At 44.9% G+C, this 26,624-nt stretch overlaps 1 protein-coding gene across 2 annotated transcripts in view; it reads right to left on the minus strand.

The window, feature by feature from the left end:
* The window catches only part of CALCOCO2 (calcium binding and coiled-coil domain 2), a 33,391-nt gene that overhangs the window by 5,236 nt on the left and 1,531 nt on the right, over positions 1–26,624 (minus strand). Inside the window, exons 1-11 of one of the 2 annotated variants that reach the window (XM_063138030.1) lie at positions 22,116–22,129; positions 18,185–18,385; positions 16,569–16,671; positions 15,459–15,592; positions 11,755–11,880; positions 10,279–10,437; positions 9,942–10,069; positions 7,589–7,679; positions 5,573–5,695; positions 2,858–2,944; positions 1,618–1,741 (exon numbers count right to left, since the gene is read on the minus strand). In XM_063138030.1, coding sequence (XP_062994100.1) covers positions 1,618–1,741; positions 2,858–2,944; positions 5,573–5,695; positions 7,589–7,679; positions 9,942–10,069; positions 10,279–10,437; positions 11,755–11,880; positions 15,459–15,592; positions 16,569–16,671; positions 18,185–18,376 — 1,267 coding nt within the window. In that variant the 5' untranslated portion in view covers positions 18,377–18,385; positions 22,116–22,129. Of the gene's footprint in view, positions 1–1,617; positions 1,742–2,857; positions 2,945–5,572; positions 5,696–7,588; positions 7,680–9,941; positions 10,070–10,278; positions 10,438–11,754; positions 11,881–15,458; positions 15,593–16,568; positions 16,672–18,184; positions 18,386–22,115; positions 22,130–26,624 lie in introns of those variants that run through there. The other variant, XM_063138031.1, reaches the window with a different exon arrangement.

A 26,624-nucleotide genomic window follows, 5' to 3' on the forward strand; every position in this document is an offset into this window, starting at 1 on the left:
TAAACAAATAAAAATAGAATTGACAAAAAACATTCCTGTACATATGGGGGACCACAGGGTGGCGGTATTGGCTTTTTCCACAAGCCTCCTAAAAGGTAGAGAGGCTCCATCTTAAAAAAAAATAAAAATAAAAACCCAAGGCTTATTATAGCTTTCCCCAACCTCGTGCCCTCCAGATGTGTTGAACTTTGAATTCCATCACCCTGGCAATGCTGGCTGGGGATGAAGTCCAACACTTGTGAAGGACACCATGTTGCAGAAAACTGGCTTATTAGTTCATCCTCATCAAGGAGGACTTGGTGCTCCAAAAGGGAGAGAGCCGTTCCGGAGTTGGTTTCTGTTGCCTTTCCTCTCTTTCTTACAGAGAGAGTTGCCTCTTGTAGCTTGTTTAGCCAAGGTGCAAATTTCGTTTGCTCTCAGAAGTGAAGCTTGCCCATCAGATCCTTTGTTATGTAGTGTGCTATTGAGAATACTCTGAAGATATTACATGGTGAAGTGTACAACCAATGCAAGGAATTTTATAAAAACCTGTTTTCCATGCTTCACCACTCCTGTCTAGATCTGTAACCTGTAGTTACATAGAAAGTCTCAGGTTCAATCACAGGTAGCTGCTTTATGCCAAGTCGGAGTATTTTTCCATGTAGTTCATTACATTGACAAGCAGCAGGCTCCCCAGAGACTCAGATGGATTTTCCTAGCCTACCTGGAGCTGCCAGGGATTGAACTGATACCGTATGCATGCACATCGTGCGCTCTACCACTGAGCTACAGCTCTTCCACCTCACTGCATTTTCATAACTTAGCTTGTTATACAGCACAACCTATATGTTTGACAGCCCCCCTGAAAGCTATCCCAGTCATAATTTTCTCAGCACATATATGTTAGAATATTGGTAGTAGTCTGCCACAAATGTGAAAAGTCACACCTTTCGTCCATTTGAATCTGTACCTAGGCTAGGGATGTATGAATTTCATTAAATCCACTCCATCAGTGTTTTGCGGATTGTCAGGCATGCTTTGTTCCATCGTTCGCTCAGTGTCTGAATCAGATTTTTTTTAAAACCAGAATTTCGTTCTACTTGTGCTAATGCGCATTAGAGCTAATGCACACATGCACAAATCCACAAATGTGCATTACTCAATGTGAAATTGCACATATTCCCCCGCCCCCTCCAGGAAATGTGAAAAACCGATTTGGACATCCATTGAATCAGAGTGATTTGGGGAAAAGTCTGTCTGCTGCAGAATCATCAGGTTGGATACATATAAATCCAAACTTCTTTGAATCCGTTGTGGATTTCTCCAACGTCCCATTAATCTCTTCTCCATCCCAAAATTTCCCCAACTCCAAGGCACTATTGTGACTGAAAACAATTTAGCAATTAATTCATTCCTGAGCCCTGGAAAATTTGGTTCTGCAGACCCAAGACTGGAATGTGTGCATTTTATTTTTTATTTTATTTATTTATTTATTTATTTATTACATTTTTATACTGCCCAATAGCTGAAGGTCTCTGGGCAGTTCACAAAAAATTTAAATATTTAGAATTAAGATATGAATGCTTGCACCTTTTGCCCCCAGTTGAATCTTCTAAATGGATGTCCTAGTGTACTCACCAACATATGGATTCCCAAACAGAAGGACTGAATTTTCTTGTGACTGGGTTAGAAACCCAGAAGGTGCATCACCTCTCATTTCAGGAAAGTGTGCCATAAGGTCTTGATTCTCCTGCCTTAATGTCTGCAAAGGAACACAAGGTAGAATAAATCAGCACCTTTCAAAACTATCACTTGGAAGTGGCTGGGTCCTGAAGCAGTTGCTTGCATGTGAAAGACAGAAACCAAGTAGGGGCAAACCCCTTTATTCCAACCTTCCCCAACCAGGGGCTTTCCAGATGTTTTAGACTACAAGTCCCATCAGTCTCAGCTTGTAAATAACTACTTATGTGCAGGAAGTACATAACATCCAGTGGTCAGGAAGGAATGCTGGGAATTGTAGTACATGGGAAGGTGCCTTTATTCACAACAGAAACTCTCTTTCCTATCCCTAGTCTTCTTTAGAATGCTGGACAATTCATACCAATCTATGGGAATGAGATTATCTAGAGTACCTTTGGACTGGGTAGTTCAGAGTAGGATGTTTCAGCTGAAGCAGGAAGGAACAGAGGTGAGGTGGGAGGCAGGAACCAGCAATGAATTAAGTGATGGTGCAGAGCGAGAAAGAGAGGAATGCTGGCAGGGAAACCAAGGTGGGTACTCTAGTCTGTGGGCTGTGTTGTGTTATTATCTAAAATTCTTTGGTTATATCTTTCAGTGTCCTTCAAGGAAAGTTTGCAATGGGGCTATGGAAGTCACTAGCTCACCAAACCACTTTTTTTCAGCCCACCAGTCCACACATACCTATATTGGTAATTTGTGACATTTGCATAGGTTGAAAGAACCAAGACTCTTCCAGTTTATGGAAGCTTCCCTGTTTGTTTGGTTGCTTAGAAGCCATTCTTACTTGCCACACGTAACCAGGTGAGCTGCAATTTACAAGTCTGCCTTCAAGGGCTTTAAATAATCAGGTACCTGCTTTCCCAGTGAATCTCTTGAAAGTATTGCCACTACTCCATAACAGCTCTTGGTCATGCTGGTTTAGGATTATGGGAGTTGTAGTCCAACACATCTGGAGGGCACCAAGTTGAGGAAGGCTGCCCTAAGCAACTTGTATTCAATGACATGCTTCCATCTATTGCACCATGGTTCCTATCTTAATCTCTTTAAGACCGGACATTTATCTTCATGGCATTAGAGCATTTCTGCCCAAGGAAACATGGGTGAGAAATCCCGCCTCCCCTCTTGACAAAACTTGCACCTGATTCTCCTTTTCCATTTCATCCTTTTCCTTCTGTAGGGTCTGAAGCAAAAGCGTTTTCTCCTCCAGTTTCACCTCCAAATCTTTCTGAGGAAAGAGAAAAGGTGATTTGCAATGAGAAGCTAAACATGATCAAGAGTAGCTGTATCTGATTGTTTATCTTGCCCGTCCTCCAAGGAGCTCTTGACGATATACATGGCTCCCCATGCTGCCATTTTATCCTCACAACGATCCTGTGGGGTAGGTCAAGCTATGAGATGGTGACTAGGTCAAGGTCACCCAGAAAGTTTCATAGCTGAGCAGGGATTTGAACCTACACTCTAACCACTACATAAAATTGGCTCTTTCAGAAACGTAGTACTCTCTATTCAGGGTGCCCTGATTCAGTCATCTCTATATAAATCTAATTCCATCGGTAGGATTCCCTGTGGACCTTAAGAGTTGAACTTACCGAGAGTAAGCCTCTTCCTTTTCTGTCATCTCGGCTCTAGTGAGCCAGCCTCAATGTGCTGCTTCCTCTTGAAGAAGCATGACACTGACTGTATTCTATGTGGCATTTCCAACGCACTAACTTTGGATAATAACCCTTCACTTTCAGAATGCACTAAACATTAATAGAGGGCCTGTTACATCCCAGTCCTTTCTAAGGCTAAACCACAGAAGTAAGATTCAATAGAGAAAACACACACAAGGCCAAATACTCAGTTGCTTTACTGTGGTATAGTGGTTAAGTTGGACACCCTAATTAGAGATGTAACATTTCTAGATATTCTGGAGTCATGGAAAAAAGGAAGTTCCCCACACCAATTTTTTAACGTTTTTTCCCCCAGGCTTTCACATCTCTACCTCAATCTTGGTGGTCACGTATTGTAGGAGTCGTAGTCCCAAATATCTGGAGGGAGCCATATTGGTGAAGGATAGAGGTTAGACTATCAGACTACAGTCTGAGAGACCCAAGTTGAAATTCCCACTCAGCCATGAAACCCAGTGGGTAGCCTTGAGCCAGTAACAATCTCTCAGCCTAACCTATCTCACAGGATTGTTGTGAAGACAAAATGGAAGAAGGGTGGGGAAGGACCATCTACAAGACCTTGGAGGAAGGGTGGGATATAAGTGCACTAAATAAATAAGACATTTTCCAAAAAAAACACCTACCTGTGACCTCCACCTTTATCATCCACAACTGCCCCCTTTCTAAAAAGCTAAAATGCTTTTTCTAAGCATTAGTAACTGGCAGTAAGAGCTTTAGGCTGAAACATGCTGGGGGTGGGTGGGTTCCCCCTTGTATTTTAGCCCCACCTACCACTGGAATGCAGCTCCTGAGAACATCTCTCAAATTGAATTTGGCCCTCTGGGAGAAAGGTTCCACACCCCTAACATAGAACCTCCATGTTCAGAGGCAGTATACCTCTGAATACTACTTGCTGAAGAACAGCAGGAGTTGACTACAGCTGTCATGCCTTGCTTGTGGGCTTCTCAGAGGCATCAGTGTGGGAAGCAGAATGCTGGACTAGATGCCAGTGGCTATGGTGCAAGCAAAGGCCACTGCTTGCTTGCCTGGCTTTAGGGGTTTTCCAAAAAGCATCAGATTGACCACTCTGGGAAACAGGTTTAGCACTTGCATTCCTCTCTCCAGCTGAACATGTTCTGTTTGGAGGCTGAAAGACTACAATGTCCAGTTCGCTCCTCCTACAGGCAATTACTATCCAGTGCAAAGTAAAAGGTTTCTAACAAGGCTATGGCACACAGGAAAGGTACAGCAGAGATATCACGAACAAAAGAAAACAGAAGGAGAAACATATCGTTGTGCAGATACATAGACTTCATTGAAAGGGGATGGGTGGGTGTGCAAACTTCCATCCTGTGGGAGAATCCATTCCCCAATGCATCTGCCACAGAACCAATTGCAGGCTCCAGAGGATTCTGGGCATGCGCCAGGGAACACCATCAGTTCGTGCAGAGATCACAGAGGCCTACCTGCCCTCACTGTTGCCCTGCACAAGAGTACATCTTAGAACAGGGGTGAGCAGCCTAAGGCCTTTCATGTTGCCCTTGGCCGAATTGCAAAAGCCCTCTGGAAATGATCTGTTTGAACTTCCAGGAAAAGGGATCTGTCCCTCCTCTGGCAGTCCCAGGGGGTGGGGGTGGAAGAGAGAGATACAGAGGGAGTGAGAGACAAGGGCTGTTCCCACCCACTTTTAGCTTTTGGCTCTGCCCACTGCTGGCTTCTGCCCAACCTACCAGCTGTATGCGGCGTTCAACAGCGGCCTCCAACCGATTGCCATGTGGCCCTCGACAAAACAAAGCTCCCAGCTTCTGCTTTAAAATATACCCATTTCTCAGCTGTGGCTGCACACTGAAGGGGAAGATTGGTAGCAGCAGGCAAGACAAGTTTCAGGGGAAGTATGTTTGACCGTTACCAATCTTCTCATTAAGAAGGCTGATAAACTTCTGGACATGTAAACGTACGAAGCGGCCTTCTTCTGATCAGACCATCTGTCCATCTAGCCTTGTGCCAACACTACGTTTGACTGTAATCAGATCTTCAAGTTCTCAGTCAAGGGTTTTCCCCAGCCCTATTACCCGGGAGATGCCAGGAATTGAACCTACAAGTTTATGCCTGCAAAATGGTCCTCCCCCACTCCCTCAGGAATCCCCAGAACACATTTTGAATGCCACTGCTTTACAATAAAGAGGAGGGGTAAGCAAAGCTACCTGCTTAAGCAAAGTGCCATTTAACTGATGATTGTCTTTCTTCAGCTGCTCAAGGCATCTGGTTGTGTCTTGATATGCCGCCTGCAGGTTTTCCAACTCCTTCTCTTGGCACTGCACTTGTGACTGAGATAGAACAAAAGGCACACATGACTCCTGAGGACTCAGATTATGAAGGAAACGCTGGGCAATCAGGCTCAAAGTTAGCCCCATGATGTTTTTGTACGATTTCCAGATTTATAATTACGAGATTACTAAAAAATTTAGAAGTCCCAGGAGAGATGTGGAGGTTAAGAACCTGTTAGGTTTCAAAATAGATGTCTTGATTTATGGCATCAAATAGGAAAGTTATTTTAAGTAGCTAGCGAGAGTCCAGACAGGAGGTTTCATATTCAGAAGTTATTCTATTTTTTAAACTCCTGGATTTAAACAAGGTAGGAAGATGCTTTCCCCTTTGGAACTGAAGACAACCAGGAGAAGAATCTACACATTACATGGAATAAGAAGATTCTTAGACTGTTCCAGTGACTCCCATGCTGCTAGAGCAATGTAAGAATCCCTTCAAAGAGGTGCTAGACTGGGGTAGTAGAATTCTGGACTGTACCAACTTCTGATTGCAGGTGAGGGATTGCACTTTTAAATGTTGATCTGCTTTAGAACAAAACACATCTCCCATGGAAATTCACATATTGGAAGGAAAGGTCTAGCACACCCCTCATCGTTATGTGCTATGACACGCAAGGAGCCTTTAATGGGGACAAGCATTTAAAAATGTGACATCCCCTCACCTGCAGTCTGATTTTACCACCTCATTCTGCCCATGTGTAGCACAGCTCAGTCATGGGGTGCTTCCAGACAAGCTTTTATTGTGCAATCAGCCTGCCTCTTTCACAGATGTTTAATTGGAGGGGGATCCCAGATGTTGCCTCTTCCATTTGAAACCCTCCTGTGTTTTCCCACCAATTCCTCTGACCACGGAAAATCTTAAGAAGGGAAAGCCAGAATAGTTGCACATGGTCTTTTGACTGGTAGTGCTACGAGCTCTCCAGCTGCAAGCATCCATTGTTTTAAAGACATCATTATCACTATCACAATTCCAGCATGCAATATACAGATATAGGAGCATCTGTTGATTTTTTTTTCCTGAACAGGTGTTCAGGTAGATATTTTTTTTCCTGAACAGCAATGATAACTATATGTCATCTGTCCATTTGTGGTTAGGTGGAATGAAGATGTGGCTTTGGTGTACGAACACGATCAATCACAAATTAAGTGATTCTGCATATTTGGTCCCTAATCATTCACACACAAATTTAATTTCTGGTTCTCCAAAGGATAACTGGGTTTTAGGTAAGGCTGTGCACTGTCTTGGGTCCAAATCCCAAACCAAAGAGGTCCGATTCAGCCCACATCTGGTGGTCCCGTTTGGACTAGGCTCAAAAGCTTCAGGCTGTTTTGGCCCGATCCAGGGTGACAGTGGATCGGGCCACCCACAGAACTTATCTGACCCATCCAGCAGCCACCTATCCTTGATGAGAGTTGCCATTTTTAAGAAAGTTGGCAGCTCTGACATTTTCTAGATCTAATATTCAAACTATGGCGGCCTTAAAGGGCCATTTCGGGAAGGCTTTCAGTCTTTAAACCAGGTTTCCCCAACCTAATACCCTCCAGAAGTATTGAAGAACTCCCACTACCCTCAGCCAGCATTGGGAAGGCAGCCTCCAGCCTCCGGTCATAATCTGGCCTATGTGGGGGCCCAATCCAGCCTGCAGACACTCTCTGCGGGGCCTTCCCCAAGCCCCCATCCCTTTGCAACGCAAAGAGGAATCTTTGATCAGAGATAACAGATAAACTGGGGATTCCCCTGCACTACTCAGCTCCTGCAATTCCCAGCCGATCCCTTTACATCATCCAGCCCATCAGGTTGGTCCGTGCGGGGGTGGGGGGGATGTACTCCAGCCCCTAGACAAAAAGTGGTTGCCCTCCCCTGCTTTGAGAGAAGATCCAAGAGTTGCTCACCTGAAATTTATCCAGACAAACCAGGGTGTTTTTCAGCTTATTGTCCAGCTGTTCCTTTTCAGATGACATGTTTTTCTTCTCTTCTTTAACCCTGTTTGAATACAGAGATAGTGGATGAATTATCTATTTCCTACATTTACATACCGCCCAATAGCCAAAGCTCTCCAGCTGGTTCTCACAATGGAGGTGAGGATCCCAAAATACGCAAATATAATACAACAATGAGAAATCTGGGACCCATTAAAATAGATACAGAACAAACCCAAGGTGAAAATAGAGGGCAGAAGCAGTGCAAGGATCTGAAGCAAGGGTGGGGAAACTCTTCCACGCCAAGGGACAAATTCAATTTCAGAGAAGCTCTTGGGGCCACATTCCAGTGGTGGGCGGGGCAAATGTAAAGTGGGTGGGGCCAAAAATACACAACACACACACAAACACAAACATCCCAGCACATTGTAGCTTAAAGCTTTTACTGCCAGTAGCTGAGCCTCAGGACAGGCATTTCAACCTTTTAGAATGGGGACAAAACTGCACAAAAGCCAGGAAACCGCCAAACTATCAGCAGTCAGGAGAAAGGAGGTGGGGTGGGGGTGGGGGTGGGGCACATGGTTAGCAGGTGAACCGAAGAGGGCTGGATTGGCACCCCAGGAAGGCCAGCAGCGGCATCTACAGAACGGCCTCAGAAGTTGACCTTAGATTCTGGGCCGTTATACATGAGGGGTGAATGATTCTTCAGGCAACTTGATCCCCAAGCCATTTAGGCTTTTAAAGGGTAATACCCGCACTCTGAATTTGGCCTGGAAGCCACGGTATAGCCCCAAAGGGACCTCACCTCTGGTAAATGCCACTAGACCCCCCCCCCCCCACTCTTAGAACCAGTGAGTAGCTCAGTTGGTCCTCCTGCGTGTTCAAAATAGTGCTGCTGCAGTAGCTTTCAAAACTTAGCAGAGGAGTAACTGTCCCTCCCTGCTTTCTGACTTAAAAATCTTTGCCCAGTATTACAAAAGAGGCTGCAGAGTCCATGCTGCTAGCTTTTCGTTACGCAGAAACATGGGATTCTGCGATGTCTCCAGGAAAAGGGATCTGTCCCTCTTCTGACAGTTCCTGGGTGGGGGAAAGAGGGAAGGAGCGAGGGAGAGAAGAGGGCTCGTCCCGCCCACTGTCGGCTTCTACCCCACCAACTGCTAGTTATGCGGAGTGTCCATACCAATGTAACATCTACTACAGAGATGACAGTTCCAAATCTGTACTGTTTGCAGCACTTCTTTCCTTCAAATCCCTTCTCAAAACCCAGCTTTTCCATTAAGCACTTAGCTTATGCGTCCCTTGCCTACATCTCCTTCTTGTCATATCTCCCACTTGGAATGTTAGGTCCCTGCTCAGGGCAGGGACTTTGTGAAGTGCAATGTATATTTATAGTGTTACGTAGACAAATAATAAAATATTTGTAAGTCTTTTAATGACAGTAGGAACAACTGAGGGGGAGAAATTCAGATATTGGAACTGCTGTCTACAAGACTAACCATTTGAGCCAGAGCTGGGAACTTTGGGAGGCCATTTTCATTCCCTGGATCCCCCATCCCCGTGGGCCATATATACACCCATTGGTGCCACAAAATAAAGGCATCTGTCATGGCTACCAAGTGCCAAAAGAGTCAAAATTAGCTTGTTTGCAAGCCCATATTGACACATTTGCTGCTTTGCAGCCATGACAAATAGCTTAAAAATTCTTTTAAAAATAAATTGGGGGTGTGTGGCGGGGCAGAATGTGGCCCACCAGCTGTGCATCGCCCATCCCTGATTTACCTCCACATATTGGTTGCTTTTGGGTGGAACAGCCTAGCTTCCCCCTGACACATTCACACACTCCTGCTCTGACATGACTGCGAGAAGATTGGAAACGTCTATTTTCATTTTAGATTAACCATAGTTTAGCGTGCTGAATCCCAAACTGTGGTTAACCTTAACTATGTTTAGTGAAAACAAGTTAGTTTCATAAAAGTATGGCCTAAAGTTGGCTTGTTTCCACTAACCATAGTTACGTTTAACTTCAGTTAATCAAGAATGGGAGAGAAAGATTCTGAACTACACCTCACAGCTACACTGAAAGAGCCCAAGACTCTCCTAGTCCCATTTTTGTAATGATAAGATAGACTTCCACAACTTAGTGCCTTTCAGATGTTTTCAACTTCAGTTCCCATCAGCCCAACCAGCATGGTCAGTGGTCAGGAATCCTAGAAGTTGTAGTCCAAAAACCAAACAAACCAGGTTTGGGATAGTTCTACTGAACTATAGTTACAAAGGTTTGGCATTATAAGTGAACGAGCCCACTGTCCAAGAAAGAAGTACTCACTGGCACAGCTCTGCCTCTGTGGAGCTGCTTTGTGTTTCTAGATATCTAATCTTCTTTTTGAGAAGACACACTTCTGAATCAAGCTTCTCATTGCTGCTCCTCATAGTATCCAAGCTTCTTTGAAGATCCTGAAGCATCAGACGAGAAGACAGAATTTGCTGTCAGCTTCACAAGAAAACTAAAAAATACCTGGTATTTACAGAGACACAGTATGCATACTCCTACTGTACACCCAACCATGTCAACATTTTAACGTGCCCCCCTCAACATTCCATTTTTGGTCAGCCTTCCCATTGTGAATTAACATCTCCTAATCAGCTGTTCTCTTTTTGCTTACTTCGTTTTTCTCTTGAAGTTTCGTATTTTTTTCTCTGACTGTAGCTAACTCTGTCTGAACAGAGCTTTTCTCTAAAGCCTGTAGGTCCTGGGCTCTCTGAAGCTCCATGGTCCCAGTCTGCAGCAAACGGACTTTATCCTCAAGCTCCTTTGCTTTCTCCTGGACACACACAGTTGGTGGGGGTGGGGGGTGGAGGAGAAATAAAGATGGTAAAATATACGGCAAGGGTTGCAAGTGTGGGCAACCTGTGGCCCTGCAGATGTTGGTGGACTTCAACCCTGCTCCAGCATTAGCCAGCATAGCTAATGATCAGGGATGACGACAATGGTAGTCCAAAACAGCTGGAGGGCACTGGGTTGCCCATTCCTGCATGATTATAGGAGTCTGACACCATCTGGAGAGTCACAGATTGTCCATCTCTGGCTGGACACCTCTATGGTTGCAACCACAGTATGCAGACCCAACAATGAAGAAATCTCTTGCTTTTTCTAACATGCTCTGAGCCAAAACATATATGACAGTTAAATGCATTTTTGTATCCATTGGGCAGGCAGGGGAAGACAATGTGATGCCCTCCAGATGTTCTAGTTTGTAACTCCCATCAGCCCTGGCTAGCATGGCCAATGGTCAGAGATTATGAGAGCTGCGGTTCAAAACATCTGGTTGCCTACCCCCGTATTAAAAAGTACTAATTGCATGAGCTGAGATTTAAGAGGATCAGAGGAGATGTAGAGAGAAAGATTAACCCTTTCCTCATCCTCTCCCAGTGGCAAATAGCTGCTTTAGAAGAGCTATTTTGCTCAGGATCACAGCAAGGAGGAAAGGGCTAAATTCTTCCTCAATGCCTGCTCTGATCCCCAGCTGATGCAATTCGTATTTTCATCATAATCTTATTTGTATGCCGGGTTTCCATGGTAAAACTATGCACAAAATGGCTTAAGCAACATCAAGAAAAATATATAAAATACAGCAACATTTCCAGATAACAATTACAAAATGTAAATAATCATAATGATTAAACAATTAATAATTATTAAACAAAATTAAACAACCCTTTAATAAAAGTTAAATACAGAACAACTTCAACATAAATAAAAATAACTTATCTCAAATTTCTCAAAATTTGCATGATGCAAAGACACATTTTAATGTCAAAACTTAGTTTGGCCCATATTCCTTCCCATCCTCACATGCTCTAATGTAAAGAAATGCCTCTGCTTTTTAAATTGACTTTCTGTTAGTTCTGCATCCTTTAGTTCCTCCTCCCTGCTTTTAAAAATTAAGAAAACCATTGAAAGAGGCCACCTGAATCAATCATGAACATTTACCAGGATATGCCAACCTACTTGATTCCAATGGCAGAATGAGAAGAGTGACACAGTTATGAAGTACATATAATTCTAGAAATAAAAAAATGCTTGTTGCTTTGATCTATGAAGACACTTGTTTGTTGTCATTTTTTTACAATGCTCCTACCTCTGTTGTCCTGAATTTCTCTTGAAGATCCTCATGCTGCTTCTGGAGGCTTGTCAGGTTTTCCTTCAGTTTATGGTTTTCCTGAAGCAAAGTTGTATTTTGTTGCTCAATCTCTTCCACTTCTCCCTGGGAAAAAGAGCATAAACCGAGAAGGATTAACAATGTTCTGAAAAGAGGCACCAGCATTGCCCAAAGGCACAGTTGGTTTTTCAGGTGGTGCACCCATTATGTTTTCTATTAAGAGGCCCCAAACACAACAGTCCCTTAGGGCAGGGGTGTTGAACCTCTTACAACCAGAGGGTCAGCTTCCATTTCAAGGAAGCTCAGGGGGTGGGGTATGTGGAGCGCATCCTAGTGGTGGCTGAAGCAAAAAGGGCAAGGGAAAAAAATACCCGCATGTTGTAGCTTTGTTTTGTTTTACAGCCAGTAATGAAGCCTTAGGAGAGGCATTTCAATCTTTTAAAATTGGGGGAAAACTGCACAAAAGCCAAAAAACTACCTAATGTTCAGCCAGGATCCCATGGGAATTCCAATGATGCTTCAGCCCCAGTAAAAATCCACTTACACAGTATTAAATTGCTGGGCAAAAAACCTGATGCGGTTTCTACTGATGCATTCCATGTCACATCATGTTTAGCTTCAGCAAAAGGACTACAGCCAGGTTTCTTGGTTGGTTGGTTTTCAAAAAGAGAGGGCAGCTGGAGGAACACATGCATCCAGATATCACTCTTGGGCGAGTCACTAAGTGTGACATAAGGAGGACTGAAAAAGGACCCTCCAGAGATCACAGCTGCTCACAGAGTCAAGGCACTTGATGCTGTGAGCAGATGTGCTCCCTGGGAGCTCCTTCTTAAAAACATGGCTGGCTGAAGAGATGTGTCAGCAAAATTTGATCTCTGCACAATCATATGCAGTGCCTGCTATAATCAAACATCAGAAAATTCTGCTCCTCTAACATTACCACCCTCAGTCCAAAGGTCCCCTGTCCTCTTAGCTGACTGCCCCATCTTCCATTCTTTCAGGAGCAAGCGCTGTTTCAGACCTACCAAGGAAAAGTACGTTTCTTGTGGTGCTGACTCTCTTCCTTCAGATCCTTTTGCAGAACCCACTTTCATGAAACTTTTGCTTTAACCCTGAAAGTCCAGAGGCAGCCAACCTGGTGCCCTCCAGAAGTTTTGGATTAGAACCCCCATAAGCCTTGACCATTGGACATCCTTGCTGGGGTTTATGGGAGCTGCAGTCCAAAACATCTGGAGGGCGCCAGCTTGCCTACCCCTGCCTCAGTCCTTACCCTCATCCAAAACAAAACCTAGGGACATGGGACTGCATTTGTGAATCATCTATCTCTTCTCCTCATTTGTCCTTCTCCCTTTTATCATCCTCCTCCCCCAACAATGTCTGTTTCAGACCGTGAGAGACCTGCCTTTTGCATAGGTCACTTTGCAAAGTCTACAGAAATAATGAAAAAGAATCTTCACGAGTGTCAGTAGGAAGGGCTGTATTTCTACGCTGCTTCTGCCTTCTCTTCTCTGCTGCTTAATTGCTTTTAAGGATGCTTTCAATGCATTACTTGCACTTTTAGCTACCACCAGCTAAAAGCTAAAAGCCACATGTCCCAGAGGTGCACATCTATGATTGCTTCAACAAGGGTGCTCACCACCCACATACTCTCCAATATAATCGCCTTACAATACTAGTTTATGTTCAAATGCATTAATGTATTCTGACCACCATTGGCTCATCTTTTGAAATGAGGGGTGAGTGAGCATGAAGAAGCTGAAATTAAATCCAGAGGTGCCAGTAGGAAGTCTGGCTCAGGGACTGGGAGTCAGCCTGTTCTGAAACAGTTCCCTACACACACACACCCGGCCCCCCACTGGGTAAAGTCAGCTTTATAGCTTAGGAGTGCTCCTTGCCCCTGTGCTGTCCCTGGGTTCTCAGACGATAGCAATTGTCAGGAGCGGATTTGCACAATTACACCTAGTGCACCAATGGTGACCTTTCCCGAGTCAGTCTCATGTGGCATCAGCTATCCATGCCTTAGTTGCATTATACTTCATCTACTGCAAAACGCTTCATGTGGGGCTACTGCTAAAAAGCACCTGGAAGCTTCAACAGACGCAAAATGCAGCAGCTAGGCTGCTAAGTGGTGCGTGGTATTGCAATCATATTATTGCAATATCGAAAGCTCTGCGTTAATTGCCAAGTGCTTTCCATGCTCACCTCAAGGTGTACATTTCAACCTTTAAAATCCTGAACATCTTACAGCCTAGCTGTCTAGGAGATTGTCTATCTTGTTATGAACCTGTCCAGTTATTAAGATTTGCAGATTTGAGAGAGACCAGTAACAATGCAAGGAAAGTTTAACGTATTGCTGTCTGCATTCTATAATCCAAGTATTCAATATTTGTGGCGGAGCCATATGATGCAAACTACACCATTCTGATATTTAAAACCACGTTTTCAAAAAGTTGTTAGACTTGGGAATCTAGGAAGCAGCCTTATACCGAGTCAGATCATTGGTCCATCTAGCCCAATATTATCAACACTGACTGGCAATGGCCCTCCAGCGTTTCAGAAAGGAGATTTTTCTGGCCCACCTGGGGATGCTGGGGGACTGAACCTGACACCTTCTTCAGGCAAAGCTCAACCAATGAGCTACAACCCCTCCCAAAGCATTCCCCTCTTCCTTCCTCACCAGTTGTGATCATAAAAGGGGGCTATTGGATTGCTCCATTTAAAGTACTTCTATCCCATCTCTTGCTTGGAAGTGGCTGGTGGCAACATTTTTAAAAAGCAAGCATGTATCAGCTGGTTCCCTATATACCTTTTTTTGCACACAGCCATGTATTTACATGTATGACTGCCTGGAGAGATTTACAAGCATGAACTGGACTACAGATACTGCAAGCACACAGGTCTCTCTTTGGGGCAATACAATGCACCCCTTCCCTCACTCTGAAAACTAGATGAGCGTATTTCACTGCCCCATCTGCAGCCATAACAATCCAGTGTGCAGTTCTGAATTCTGCTTAGACCACACGAACAGTGGGAATGAGAAAGCATCCATTGCTTTCTCCTAAAATGATTTCCTTCAGATTGCTTGATGGTTTTTTAGCTGTAGTTATTTATTGGATGTTAGTGTTTTACTCGATGTTTTTCTGTTATTGCTGACATTTGTTAATTGTTTAGTATAACTTCACAGTTTCTGAAATGTATTGTTACTCATAAATTGGAATTCCATATCTATCACAGGTATGCAACCTTTTCAGCCCCAAGATCCAGATGTGATGCTGGCTTGGGGTTCAGGGGCTGAAGGCACACATGCAGGCTTACACATATGTATGCACACATATTCACACATGCAAATATGCGAGCACACACCACAATAACCCTGATACAGATCAATCATTCCTCGCTGTTGCTACAAGTGAGAAAAGAGTGATTTGTATCAGAATCACTGGAGGAGGAAATTTGGCAGTAGTGGATTGGGGGGCCGCAATGCAGGCTGCGGGAGCACAATTTAGGCCTGGGGGGCTTCATGTGCTCTGCAGGTTGTGTACCCTTGGTCTACATGTTGGAAGCTGCAGTAGGTGGGGTTTTATTCAGAAAAAAGTCAGAAACAAAGAGCAATAATGAATGGTTGGCACAGGCTCACGGATGTGTCAAAACAAGTCACTCAAAGCACAAGAAAGGAAACAAACCTGGGTAGTAACCACCAGCATGTCATCCTCAACCTCCACACGGAGCTGGAAGGGGATACTGGCTCCACGGACTTGCCCATCCTGATCAACGTAACAAAACTGATAATATTCATCATCCTTTGGCAGGTAATAGGCTAAAAGAACAAAAAGCCACATCTCACTTCTAGCGACTCAAGCATGCAAACTGAATTATAGGAACAAAGGACGCTTCTTTATACCAGGTAAGGCTATTCTGTCTCCTGCAGGAGGCAGGAAAGGATGAAAAGGAGTGCTAGAGGCAGCTGGTATCCAAGGCTGCTTCACAATTCCACTAAACGTTAATTTTGCAATATAGCGAACAAAAAAACCTGGAAACATAGTAGTTGGTCCTTTGGAATGACACAGGCAAAGCTGAGATTTCAACATGCCATCCTGAGTACTGTACTGATGCTGGCTTGTATCCAATGTTAATCTTACTTAGAGTAATGCTATTAAATTAATGAGATTTAAGCTTATTTATTTATTACATTTATATCCTACCTTTTTTCCTCCAAGGAACCCAACGCATTGTATATAATCCTCCCCCTCTCCAGTTTATCCCCACAACAACCATCCTGTGAGGTAGGCTGGGTTGAGAGTCTGTGACTGGCCCAAAGTCACCCAATGGGTTTCCATGGCTGAGTGGGGACTAGAACCCAGATCTCTCGACTCTCAGTCCAACACTTTAGCCACTACACCACACTGGCTCTCAATCTAACTAACGCTGGATATATGTCATTCAATGGAAGTTGAAATTTCAGCATGCAATAATTGTTATTAACAGAAACGGCGCAAAGAAAAACTATCAACACTCCTTAGGAAGAATTCTTACACTAATGGCATATTACACCACTGCATCTGAGAAGGATAGGAAACATAAGCAATACAAAATGTTAGAAAAACTCTAAACAGCAAAGTTTATATATTCATACTTAGTGGTCGTGTCCTGTTGGGTTAGTTTGGGAACATGATATTCTCAGAAATGGCAAACATTTACGCACACCATACGTGCTACATCAGCATTAGCTCTATTAACAAAAGTACACCATGCCATGCTTGTATATCTTAATCCCTTCCTCACCCATCACTGACCTTTAAAGAGCACCTCCAGAAATTCAGCATCACTGCCTTTGGGTCTGCTGGGCAAAGTTGCCCACATGAACGTGTAGTATTCGCAAGTCGTCTTCCATCCCACCTGCAACAGCAAAATATCTGTGTGACAGCCCTTGAGTAACTGAGGAGGCAGCTGGGAGGGGTGAAGGAATAAGAGACCGTCCTCATCATGCCCTAATCCAAAGTACTAGAAAGGCCTTTCTAAGACAAGGGGCATATTTGTAATGCAGACCTGCACTGTAATCCAATAGTCCCACTGAAGTAACTGAGGATTGCAGTTGGGAAGAGCAATCCTATGGGTCATCTATAGAGGGGTGAGGGTGGGGAGATGAGATCCACTGGTGAAGCCACCATTTCACCCATAGCAGGGCTGAAAGGGGCTGTAGTTCAGCAGCAGAGCACATGCTTTGCATGCAGAAGGTCCCAGATCCAACCCTAGCATCCTCTGTAAAAAGTGTCACATAACAGCTGAGGTGGGCAGACTTCATGCTTGCCAGACCTTCTTTTGTTTTCCCTCTCCCACCCCTTTTCCTTTGCGTGTCGTGTCTTTTTAGACTAAGCCTGTGGTCAGGGACTATCTTGCTTTATTGATTCCCGGGAGCCTTTTCAGCTGAGGAGTGGGGTGGGGGAAACCACAATAAATAGCCCTGCCGATTGGCTGAAGCTGGGGGCAGGAGGCGGAAGGGAACAATTTCTTTCCCTCGCTTCCAGTGCAGTCTGTGGGAGGAAATTGCCTGTGCCAGTCCCTGGGCCGGCGTGATGTCCCACCAGTTCTCTGTCAGTGTCAGGAAAATGATGGGTCTTTGGAAAAGTATCCACACCTGGCCACAACAGGCCCTGTTTCCCCCACCTCTGCAAGTGGAAGACTACTAGGGGAACATCTCTGCTGGTTATTTCTTTCCATCTGCATACCAAGAGACCTACGGCAGCATGACTGTTGCCTCACCGGTAGATCACCCTTTCTGCTACCGGTGGAGCAACACCTACATTGCCCCCTTCAGCCAGCCTCTGGGTAACTGTAACTAGTTTAAGACTCATCTCCTCTACCATGCTTCAAGGAAGACAAAAGATCCCTAGCAAAAAAATTCTCAACACCCCCACCAGATTATAATTCCCGGATTTCTTTGGAAGAAGCCATAATAGTTAAATGGGCATAAAACCAATAAAAAGTTTGTTGTGTAGACACTTGAAGATGGCTTTAAATGCTACAAAGGGAGATACGTCCTCTCACACAATTTAATTTATTAATAGCACCTGAAACTTATAAAGAAGAAGCGCTTCTTATCTTGGCTTCCAAGCTCCTCTGGTGTAAAATTCCATTCCTGACCTCAAAGTGAGCATTAGAATTTTTTTTGGCCAAGTCTCCCTTTCTTCTCACCCCTCACAGAACCTTGCATTCTGGCATAACTCCCACCCGATCACGGTATCTCCTCTGAAGCTGCAAACATGCCTGATACTTCAGAGAAGGAAAGAGAAGCCTTTATAACCCAAGCCAGCCACCATGTTATAAAACAAGAGATTGTGACTCATCGTAAGTAAATTCCAAAGTCCACATTGCAGCAACAAAGGCAGCTGCTTTCACAACACAAACTTACCCTAAATATGCCCACCCAGTCCTTCCGGCGTGGTGTGATGTGCTGGGAAAGACTGTAACGGCAAGTGATGTCGGCTCCAGGGACGTAGAATTTCTCCACATTTGTAAAGACCACCTGGGAGAAGTGGCTGCTGTCCATGAGGATAGCAGAAGTGGGAGGCTCGTCCGAGCTGTTACATAGCGCGGCTTCCATATTGGTGTTCTGTGACAGGGCAAAGAGGAAAAACAGAAACAGGAGAGGGAGAGACAAGGACAGTTAAAACAGACCCGATTTTAACATCACAGATGATACCATGTCCACAGAATCGAACAATAAGATCTTCGTGGCACAAGGGAGACTTTGGGCTCATCTACACCAAGCAGGATATTCCACTACAAAAGCAGTATATAAAAGGCAGGAGCCACACTACTGCTTTATAGTGCACTGCAGGTTCTACACTACTGCTTTATAGTGGTACTGAAGGGCACTGACAGCTATTGGGCCCCATTGACACATCTAAACCAAGCAGGATATAACACTATGAAAGTGATATGAAAGCGGTATATGGTATGTGTCATGGGCCCCAACAGCTGTCAGTGCACTTCAATACCACTATAAAGCAGTAGTGTGGCTCCTGCCTTTTATATACCATTTTCATACCGCTTTCATAGTGGAATATTCTGATGGTGTAGATGAGCCCTTTGTCTACAAAAACATTGCCAGTGTTGAACTCAACACCGACGGGCAGGCTGCAAGGCAAGTAAAGGGGATGCTAGCTTTGCACGAGAGCAGAAAACTCCCTCCGTCTCCTGTCCTCTGGCCTGTAGAGGCTAACTACCTGTTTACATGCGCACATGTATGAAACAGAGCCTCAGTATCATTTATTTAAGAAAAGCGCTTTTGGTTCCTGGGGAGGGGGGAGATACTCAAAAAGGAGAAACAGTGAAGGGAGGTGCTGCTTAACCCTCCCCACCCCCACTTCTCTACTCCAAATTCCCTGTTTTCTTCCTAGGGGATTCCATGGGTGTGTGTTTGGAACCTCACATAGCAAGTGCATTATAGGTGTAGCAGCTTGGCGGTTGAGGCTAAGATAAAAATTTGGAAGCACCTCTTTTGAATCTTGCCTCTGCCATGAACTCACTAGGTGGGCTTAGACTAGCCACTCTCCCTTAGCCTTCCATCTGTAATTTGGGGATAATACCGGCCTACCATAAAGGCCTGCTGTATACACTAAAAGAAAATGTATGTAAACTGTATGTAAAATGTATTTAAAAAAACAACAACCAGTTGCCCTGGGACTGCAGACCTGAAGGGAAGAATACTCTGGTCTCTCCATCAGCCAGGGGGGACCAACGGCCACTGAGAGGCTGCTCTCTCTGCCTCCCACGAATAGCATCATGGTAAGTTAAAAAAATTAAGGGGCCAAACACACACACCAGATATTAAGAAACCCAAATGAGTGCAAAAAAATGTGCATGCAGCCATTCAGTCTCATGAAGAAAGGAGAGAACACAGGCACAACTGTCCCTCCGCAGCAGAGAGGATCTCCCACATGGGCAGCCTCTGTGTTCTACAATGGGGAGGTCTGAAGGCGTGAATTGGGCCTGCCAGCAGGATCCACAGCTTTTGTTGCAGGGCCTCACCTGTAGTGACCACAGGGAAAGGGAGTGCCTCTAATGCACTTTGGGCAACAACACAGCGCCAGCTTGTGGTTGAACCACAGGCCCGTGGGCCAAATTCAGCCTACTTAGGCTGCCCCAGATGGCTTCACCCCTTCTCCTGGTCCCATTCTTCCAGGCTTTGGTGCAGTTTTTCCCCCATTCTAAAAGCTCAAAGGCCTGTTTCCTAAAGTTAAAATGTGCTTGTAATTTTGGTATTTTTGCTCCCACACCATTTTGCCTTTGGCCCCACCCATGACTTGAACACAGGACCCAAGAGCTTCTCTGAAATTGAATTTGGCCCTTGGGCTGAAAGAGGTTCAACTCCCCTTCCTTAGGCCTAGAGGAAAATAAAATACAAGCTTCTCTCTGATGCTCCAAGAGCGACTTGATCAAGTCCTGGCCAGAAACCAGAGGGGGAGAAGCTCTCTGCCTAGACAGCTTTCCTGCCAATCCAAAACCATCCCAATTCCAGGAAACTAGAAGCACGCGTTCCCCAGCTGACCTTCCCAGCCGTGAACTCCAGGCAAGACATGACCACTCCTGATACCAGAGATCTAAGGCATTCGGGGCAATGGAAAGAGGTCACTGAAGGCAACACCGGCAGCTGAACACAAATGATTTGTTTTGGATGCTCTGTTCGCTTCAGCTGCGATCATGCCAAGTCAGTCTCGATGACACTGACATTTCAGTATATAGAGGGAAAGGGATGTGAGTGCGCACGCAGGGCTCTCGAGTTGCGCAGCAAAAATTCACACACAGATGATGCTTTCATTTTTAAAAAGGTGGGGGAAGTGCACTTCTTAAATTTACAGGGGTGGGTGGGTTTCTGCCTAGGATGGACCAATATCCTCCTTATCGCTTCTTCCAAACCACCACTGCTCCACCAGACATGCCTTCCAGATCGAGCGAAGTCATAAAAGCTTGCCAGAAATCTATTCCAACAGTGGTTTATTGGGTATCTGGTAGCAAGATTGGAGTTATTAATAGCAGAAATTGAAATGACTTGAGCATGCAAGCAACATGCTTGGGGGGGGGGACATGTTGTTCCACCAGTTTGGGATGCAGGGAAAGTCCCCTGGTTGATTCAACTTGTCAGGGCAAGTTGCTGTGTCACTCCTTTCCCCACACACACACCGAAAAAAAGAAAAATACTGCCAACAGGCATAGGCAGTTGTGGGCAGAAGTCAACCTATGATTGCATAGAACTTCTCACATAACCTCAAGTGGCAGATTTTGGTTATCATTAAAGGCAGCAGAGTGGGAGGCAGACCGATCCGCCTCATGGAGTGCAATCCAGTGGGAAGTCCTGCACACCCCTCTCTGAAATTAACAGGAGTCATGCTATGAGTGCAGTAGAACTTTCGCTATTTTCATTACAATAGTTGTACGGGAGAGCTACTTGCTGGATTGCATCCTGGTGTTCACTAGTGTGCAGGATTGCCTTTTGGAATTTCACTCTCAAGCCCCCTAACCTGTGGGGCTAACCTCGGCAGATGGGGAAAAGGGAGAGCCAACACAATACCCGCCTCTTCACAGCCTTTAACACTCTTGCTTCCTCACTCTGGCGGCCTTCTCCCACCTAGTGCCTTCTGGATATTTTGGACTACAACTCCCAATATTCCTGACGGTTAGCCATGCTGCCTGGGGCTGATGGGAGTTGACGTCCAAAGCATCTGGAGGGCATCAGGTTGGGAAAAGAAGGCTGCCTCAATGGTGAGCAGCCCTTAAGCGCTAGAAGGAAGGAAGGAAAATAAAGGGGAGGCCTCGGACCAAGGAAGAAATAGTGTGTGGCTGAGCAGGGGAATATAATTGACATCTGTCCATGAAGGGTGCTGACTTTTCCTGTACTTGGGTCCTGTGTTTTTCACTGTTGCTAAAGGCAAAGAAGCAATGCCAAGGGTGGGGGGAGGCAGATGAACTCTGTAAGTTGTATCTTCCAGTTTTTGAAACCTTTGAACGTCAGTTTTTGGGCTGGCATGTAGCCTTCTCTTAGAGAGTCAGTGTGGCATAGTGGTTAGCCCAGTCTTCCCCAACTGGTGCCTTCCAGATGTTTTGGATTTTATCTGTATGCCGCCCTGATTTTATGTGTACGTCGCCCTAAGATCCCAGTGATATGGGGCTGAATACAAATGCTTTAATAAATAAATGATAAACTCCATCAGCCCCAGCCAGCATAAGTAATGATCAGGACGACAGGAGTTGTAGCTCAAAACACCTGGAGGCCACCAGGCTGGGAAAGTCTGGGCTGGAGTGTCAGGCTATGGCTGGGGAGACCAAGGTTCAAGTCTTACCTCAGCTGTGAAAATCACTGGGTGATCCTAGGCCAGTCGCTACTTCTCAGCCTAACTGCCCTCACAGGATTGTGGCAAAAACGGGGGTAGGGTGGAGGACCGTGTACACTGCCTTGAACTTCTGGAGGAAAGGCCGGATATAAATGCAATCAATAAATGTTAATGAAACAGAAAGATGGGGCATGGCCCCGGCCTCACCCATACCTGCCTCTTGCTGAACTATTTCCCACTCTCACGTTTTCTTCTTTCCTCTGACCCAGGACTTGAGTTGTCCACAACAGAGATCCAGAAGCACAAGTTAAAAAGTCCTTAGCACAAAGCCAAGTCAGCGCTTCGTCGTGCGCTACGCATTTCCATTCTCTTCTGGTTCGGCATCTCCGAGGTAATGGCTGCGTATAAACAGAGCTAACTGCTGGCCCCTGGATTTCCTGTCCTTAAGAAAGCACTTCATAGGGCTGCCTGTTTAGAACAGGCCCACGTAGCTTTTGCTTTTGCTTTCCATAAGCTGCAGAAAAGACACACCCTATTCTAGTTCCAGGAATTGTCTCTGCTGCCGGGTGGAGGAGACACACCTGCCGCTCAATCGGGCCACGAGTCCATCCAAGCAAAACGGCAGAACACAGTTGCAAACAAATGTTTGAATGTTCCTGGCCCTGTGTGCCGTAACAGCAGCCTGCCATGGAGAAATTAAGCCAGTGAAACTTTTCCCATTTGTGTTTAAGGAAAAGCTTCACCTCAGGTGGGCTAGATTTGGCGTGAGGGCCTAAGGTGCTACACCTCCTTGGTATCCGGGCCCAGCTGAACAGTCGCACAGCATTTGGCTATTCACTCATGCCATCGCGCTAATTCTTATAACACTCCAGTAATTCAGGTAAATGACATTGTCTCCATATTTACTGATTGGTTTTATTTATTTACAGCCTGTATATAGTGCTCCACACTGAAACAGACTCCAGGGTGGTGAACAATAAAACATAAAAGAATAAGATAAATAAAACACCATAGTAAAAAAAATGTTATTTTCACAAGCAGAGCACCAATTGAAAATGGCTGGTTAGGAAGATTTCTTGAAATTAAAATGTTTTTAGAAGGTGCAGGGAACAACACAGTGTTGATACCTGCCTGACCTCCAGAGGCAGGGAGTTCTAGAGAAAGTGGGGGGGAGCACCACACCAAAGGTTCTTCTCTGGTTGAACTCCAATCTGGCCATAGGTCCATGCAGAACCACCAGGACCATGCCCTCTGATGACCTCAGTGACCAGGCAGGTTGATAGCGGAGAAAGCGCTCTCTCAGGTATCTTGGTCCCCAAGTTGTCTAGGGCTTTGTACACTAGCGTCAAAACCTTAAACCTGGCCAGATAGCAACTAGGAAGCCAATGCAATTGCTCAGCAAAGGAGTTATATGCTGGAAAGAGGCAGATCCTAACAACAGCTGAGTTGCTGCATTCTGCACTATCTTCAGCTTCCGGGGCAGCCTTAAGAGCAGCCTCACCTAGAGTGCATTGCAGTGATACAGTGCAAGTAAATTCTTAAAATAGCAGCAGGCAACCTCGAGCCTACTAGATGTTTTGAACTACAACTCCCATCACCCCAGCCAGCATAGGCAATGGACAGGAACCTGGGAATTGTGGTCCAAAACATCTAGAAAATACTGGATTAGCTACATCTGGCCTAAGGCCACCTCTCCGTTCATGGCACACGAGAGCTCAGCTTGTAGCTTCCTGGTTCACAATTCAGTCTCTTAACCAATATATTGCTATTATTAATTTACATTGACATTAGCAATTACATTTATATCCCACCCATCTTTGAAGGAGCTCAGGTTGGTGTACATATCCCCATCCCGATTTGATCCTCACAACAACTCTCCAAGGTTGGCTAGGCTGAGAGATGGTGGCTGGCGCCCAAGGTCACCAAGTGAGCTTTGTGGTAAGTGGGGGATTTGAACCTGGGATTCACAAGGCCCTAGCCTGACACTCTAACCATGCTGGCTGCACTATTTTGGGGGGTTGTCCTTTAAGGCAAGGGAGCATGGGCTGCCAAAGAAGCTAGTGATTCTATCACAAAATCAAACATAGTTTACAAATTAGCTTTCACTAGACAGCTTGGAAGATAAATCTGGAACTCGAGAGAAGCAGAAACACTGGCTGCACTTAACTGCATTGACCTATCAAGAGGCTACACAAGGAATTGTAGCTATCAGGAGCTTTACACAATCACGGTTAAATGGGGTTGGCCTAGGGCCAGAGCAACCTTGACAAGCATTTTAACTCCCCACCGACACCCTCCAAAATCCCTTCTTCCTAGGGTCCTAACATCCCCCCTTATTTCATTGCCCAAGTATTCTTGGAAATCCCTTTTGGAGGTTTATCTATAGATGAGAAAGCAGAAACAACAAGAGTTCAGTCAAATCAGGAAACAGCCCCTGCTCCTCTCATGCTGGAGCTGCCAGATGGCTTTGCGGGTTGCTGAACTAAAAGGTGTCGATTTGTTTTGGTCAACAGGATGAAGGCGCTGCCAATGCACACCCAAGATGAAAGGAGCAAAGTAAACAAAAAGGCACTGGAAAGAGGGAAAAGGTTTACCAGGGAGCCTTGTCTCCAACTAGAGATTTCCAGAGGACTCACTGTGTTAATCTAATGTAGCAAAAACGACAGTCTTGTGACACCTTAAAGTCTAACCCATTGATTTTGGCATAAACTTTCATGGATGGTAGCCCAGGAAAGCTTACGCCAAAATTATTTGGCTAGCCTTTGATGGAACAACGACGAGTCTTGTGGCACATCTAGAAAGGATTCAGTGACAGAACACCAATGCAATAACGGCGGCACAAAACACGTATACCAGCAGCACTGAATGGCATCGCTGCCTCCTCGCAGGATTTGACTTAGCCCCGTTAACAGCAATAAATAATAAGACCATATTATTTTGCTTTATGGTATTGAGAGTGCTTCAAATACATTATCCCAGTAATCCTTACAAGCAACTCTGCAAAGTAGGTCACTATTAACAATCCCAAAATGCAGAGTAGGGGGTGGAGAGAAAAATGAAGCTGCAGGGGTGTGGCTTGCCGAATGCTACCTAGTGAATACATGGGAAGGGTAAGATTTTAATGAGGGGGTCCGTTAACCACTATGTTACACTACTTCACATATGTGACATGAGGCCAACGTAGGAGGCTGCCATTGCTTCATTCCTGTTGTCGAAATTGTAGATAGAAAGAATGTAGGAGAGAAGCTGGCTTTACTGAATGTGCAGAAGATTGCAGTTAATTATGGCTCATGTAGACTGCAATACTGAATCAGGCCATTGGTCCACTATGACCAGTGGCTCTCCAAGATCTCAGGCAAAGATCCAGTACCCAGGACTGCCTAACATCACCTAAAGACTGCGTGACACAAGCAAATCCCTCCTCCACTCTCAAACTATCCTCCTTTCAACAGTTTCTTTCATTCATATTATTTAATTATTGACTACACAATCCTATGTGTGCCTACTCAGAATTAAGTACCATTGAGTTCAATGGGGCTTACTCCCAGGTAAGTATGTATAGGATTGCAGCCTTAGATGTGTAATCCCTCTCTGGTACTGAAGTAACATCTACTTTAATTCTCCCTCACCTCCCCTGCAACCACTATCCTATGGATTTTCCAGAAAGGCTATTTTAAAAGGAGCAAGCTTGTTTAAATGCATTACACTTAGTTTATTTGGCTTTCAGGCCACAATCCAAGACATCAGGGGAGCTGAATTGGTTCCTAGCATCCAGGAGGGTGGGACAAAGTATCTTTCCTTAGGACATCTCCCACAATAGGCCCACCATCCTTCCATTGATTAGGATACTAAATTAGGACACTAGATTAGGATACTAAAAGTGGGAGGTATTCAGGATTTGGCAGGAGGAGGACTCCTTGGGGTTTTTGCTTAAGTGATGGTGGATCTTCCATAGCCATCTTTGTGATCATTTCGTTAAATATACCATAAAAATTATATCCCCAAAATATTCAGCATTGGCTTGGGAGGACCGAAGTGAACAGGAAAGAATGGGGCATGAAGAATCAAGCAGTTGATAAGGAGCCAGGCAGGTTGTGGGTAAATAAAATGCTAAGGGCAGGTCTAGAAGAGGATCACAAGGGACAAGGAAGGAGGGTGTATATGCAGGAATCCCCTTTTTAATGAGAAATTTGATGCATTTCACTAAAGATAGGGTTCTCAAATATAGACACACACACACCTCCTCAATCAGCAGCTACCATGGGCAAAACCTCACGCAGCAAAGTGCCATATTCTCCTTCCCCACATCCATTACACACACACACACACACACACACACGAGAGTTTGTATGGATAGCCTACTCTAAGAATTATACAGCTGATGAAGCCAAACTCTTCTCCAAATTTTGGCTACTCCCTTCTGGGCCTGTCCATAAGGTACATCTGAAGATATATATATATATATATATATATATTTAAAAAATCCCCCTTCCTCTATACTACAAGATGCTACTCTAA

Source organism: Elgaria multicarinata, chromosome 11 (genome assembly GCF_023053635.1).
Source record: "Elgaria multicarinata webbii isolate HBS135686 ecotype San Diego chromosome 11, rElgMul1.1.pri, whole genome shotgun sequence".
NCBI lineage: Eukaryota > Metazoa > Chordata > Lepidosauria > Squamata > Anguidae > Elgaria > Elgaria multicarinata.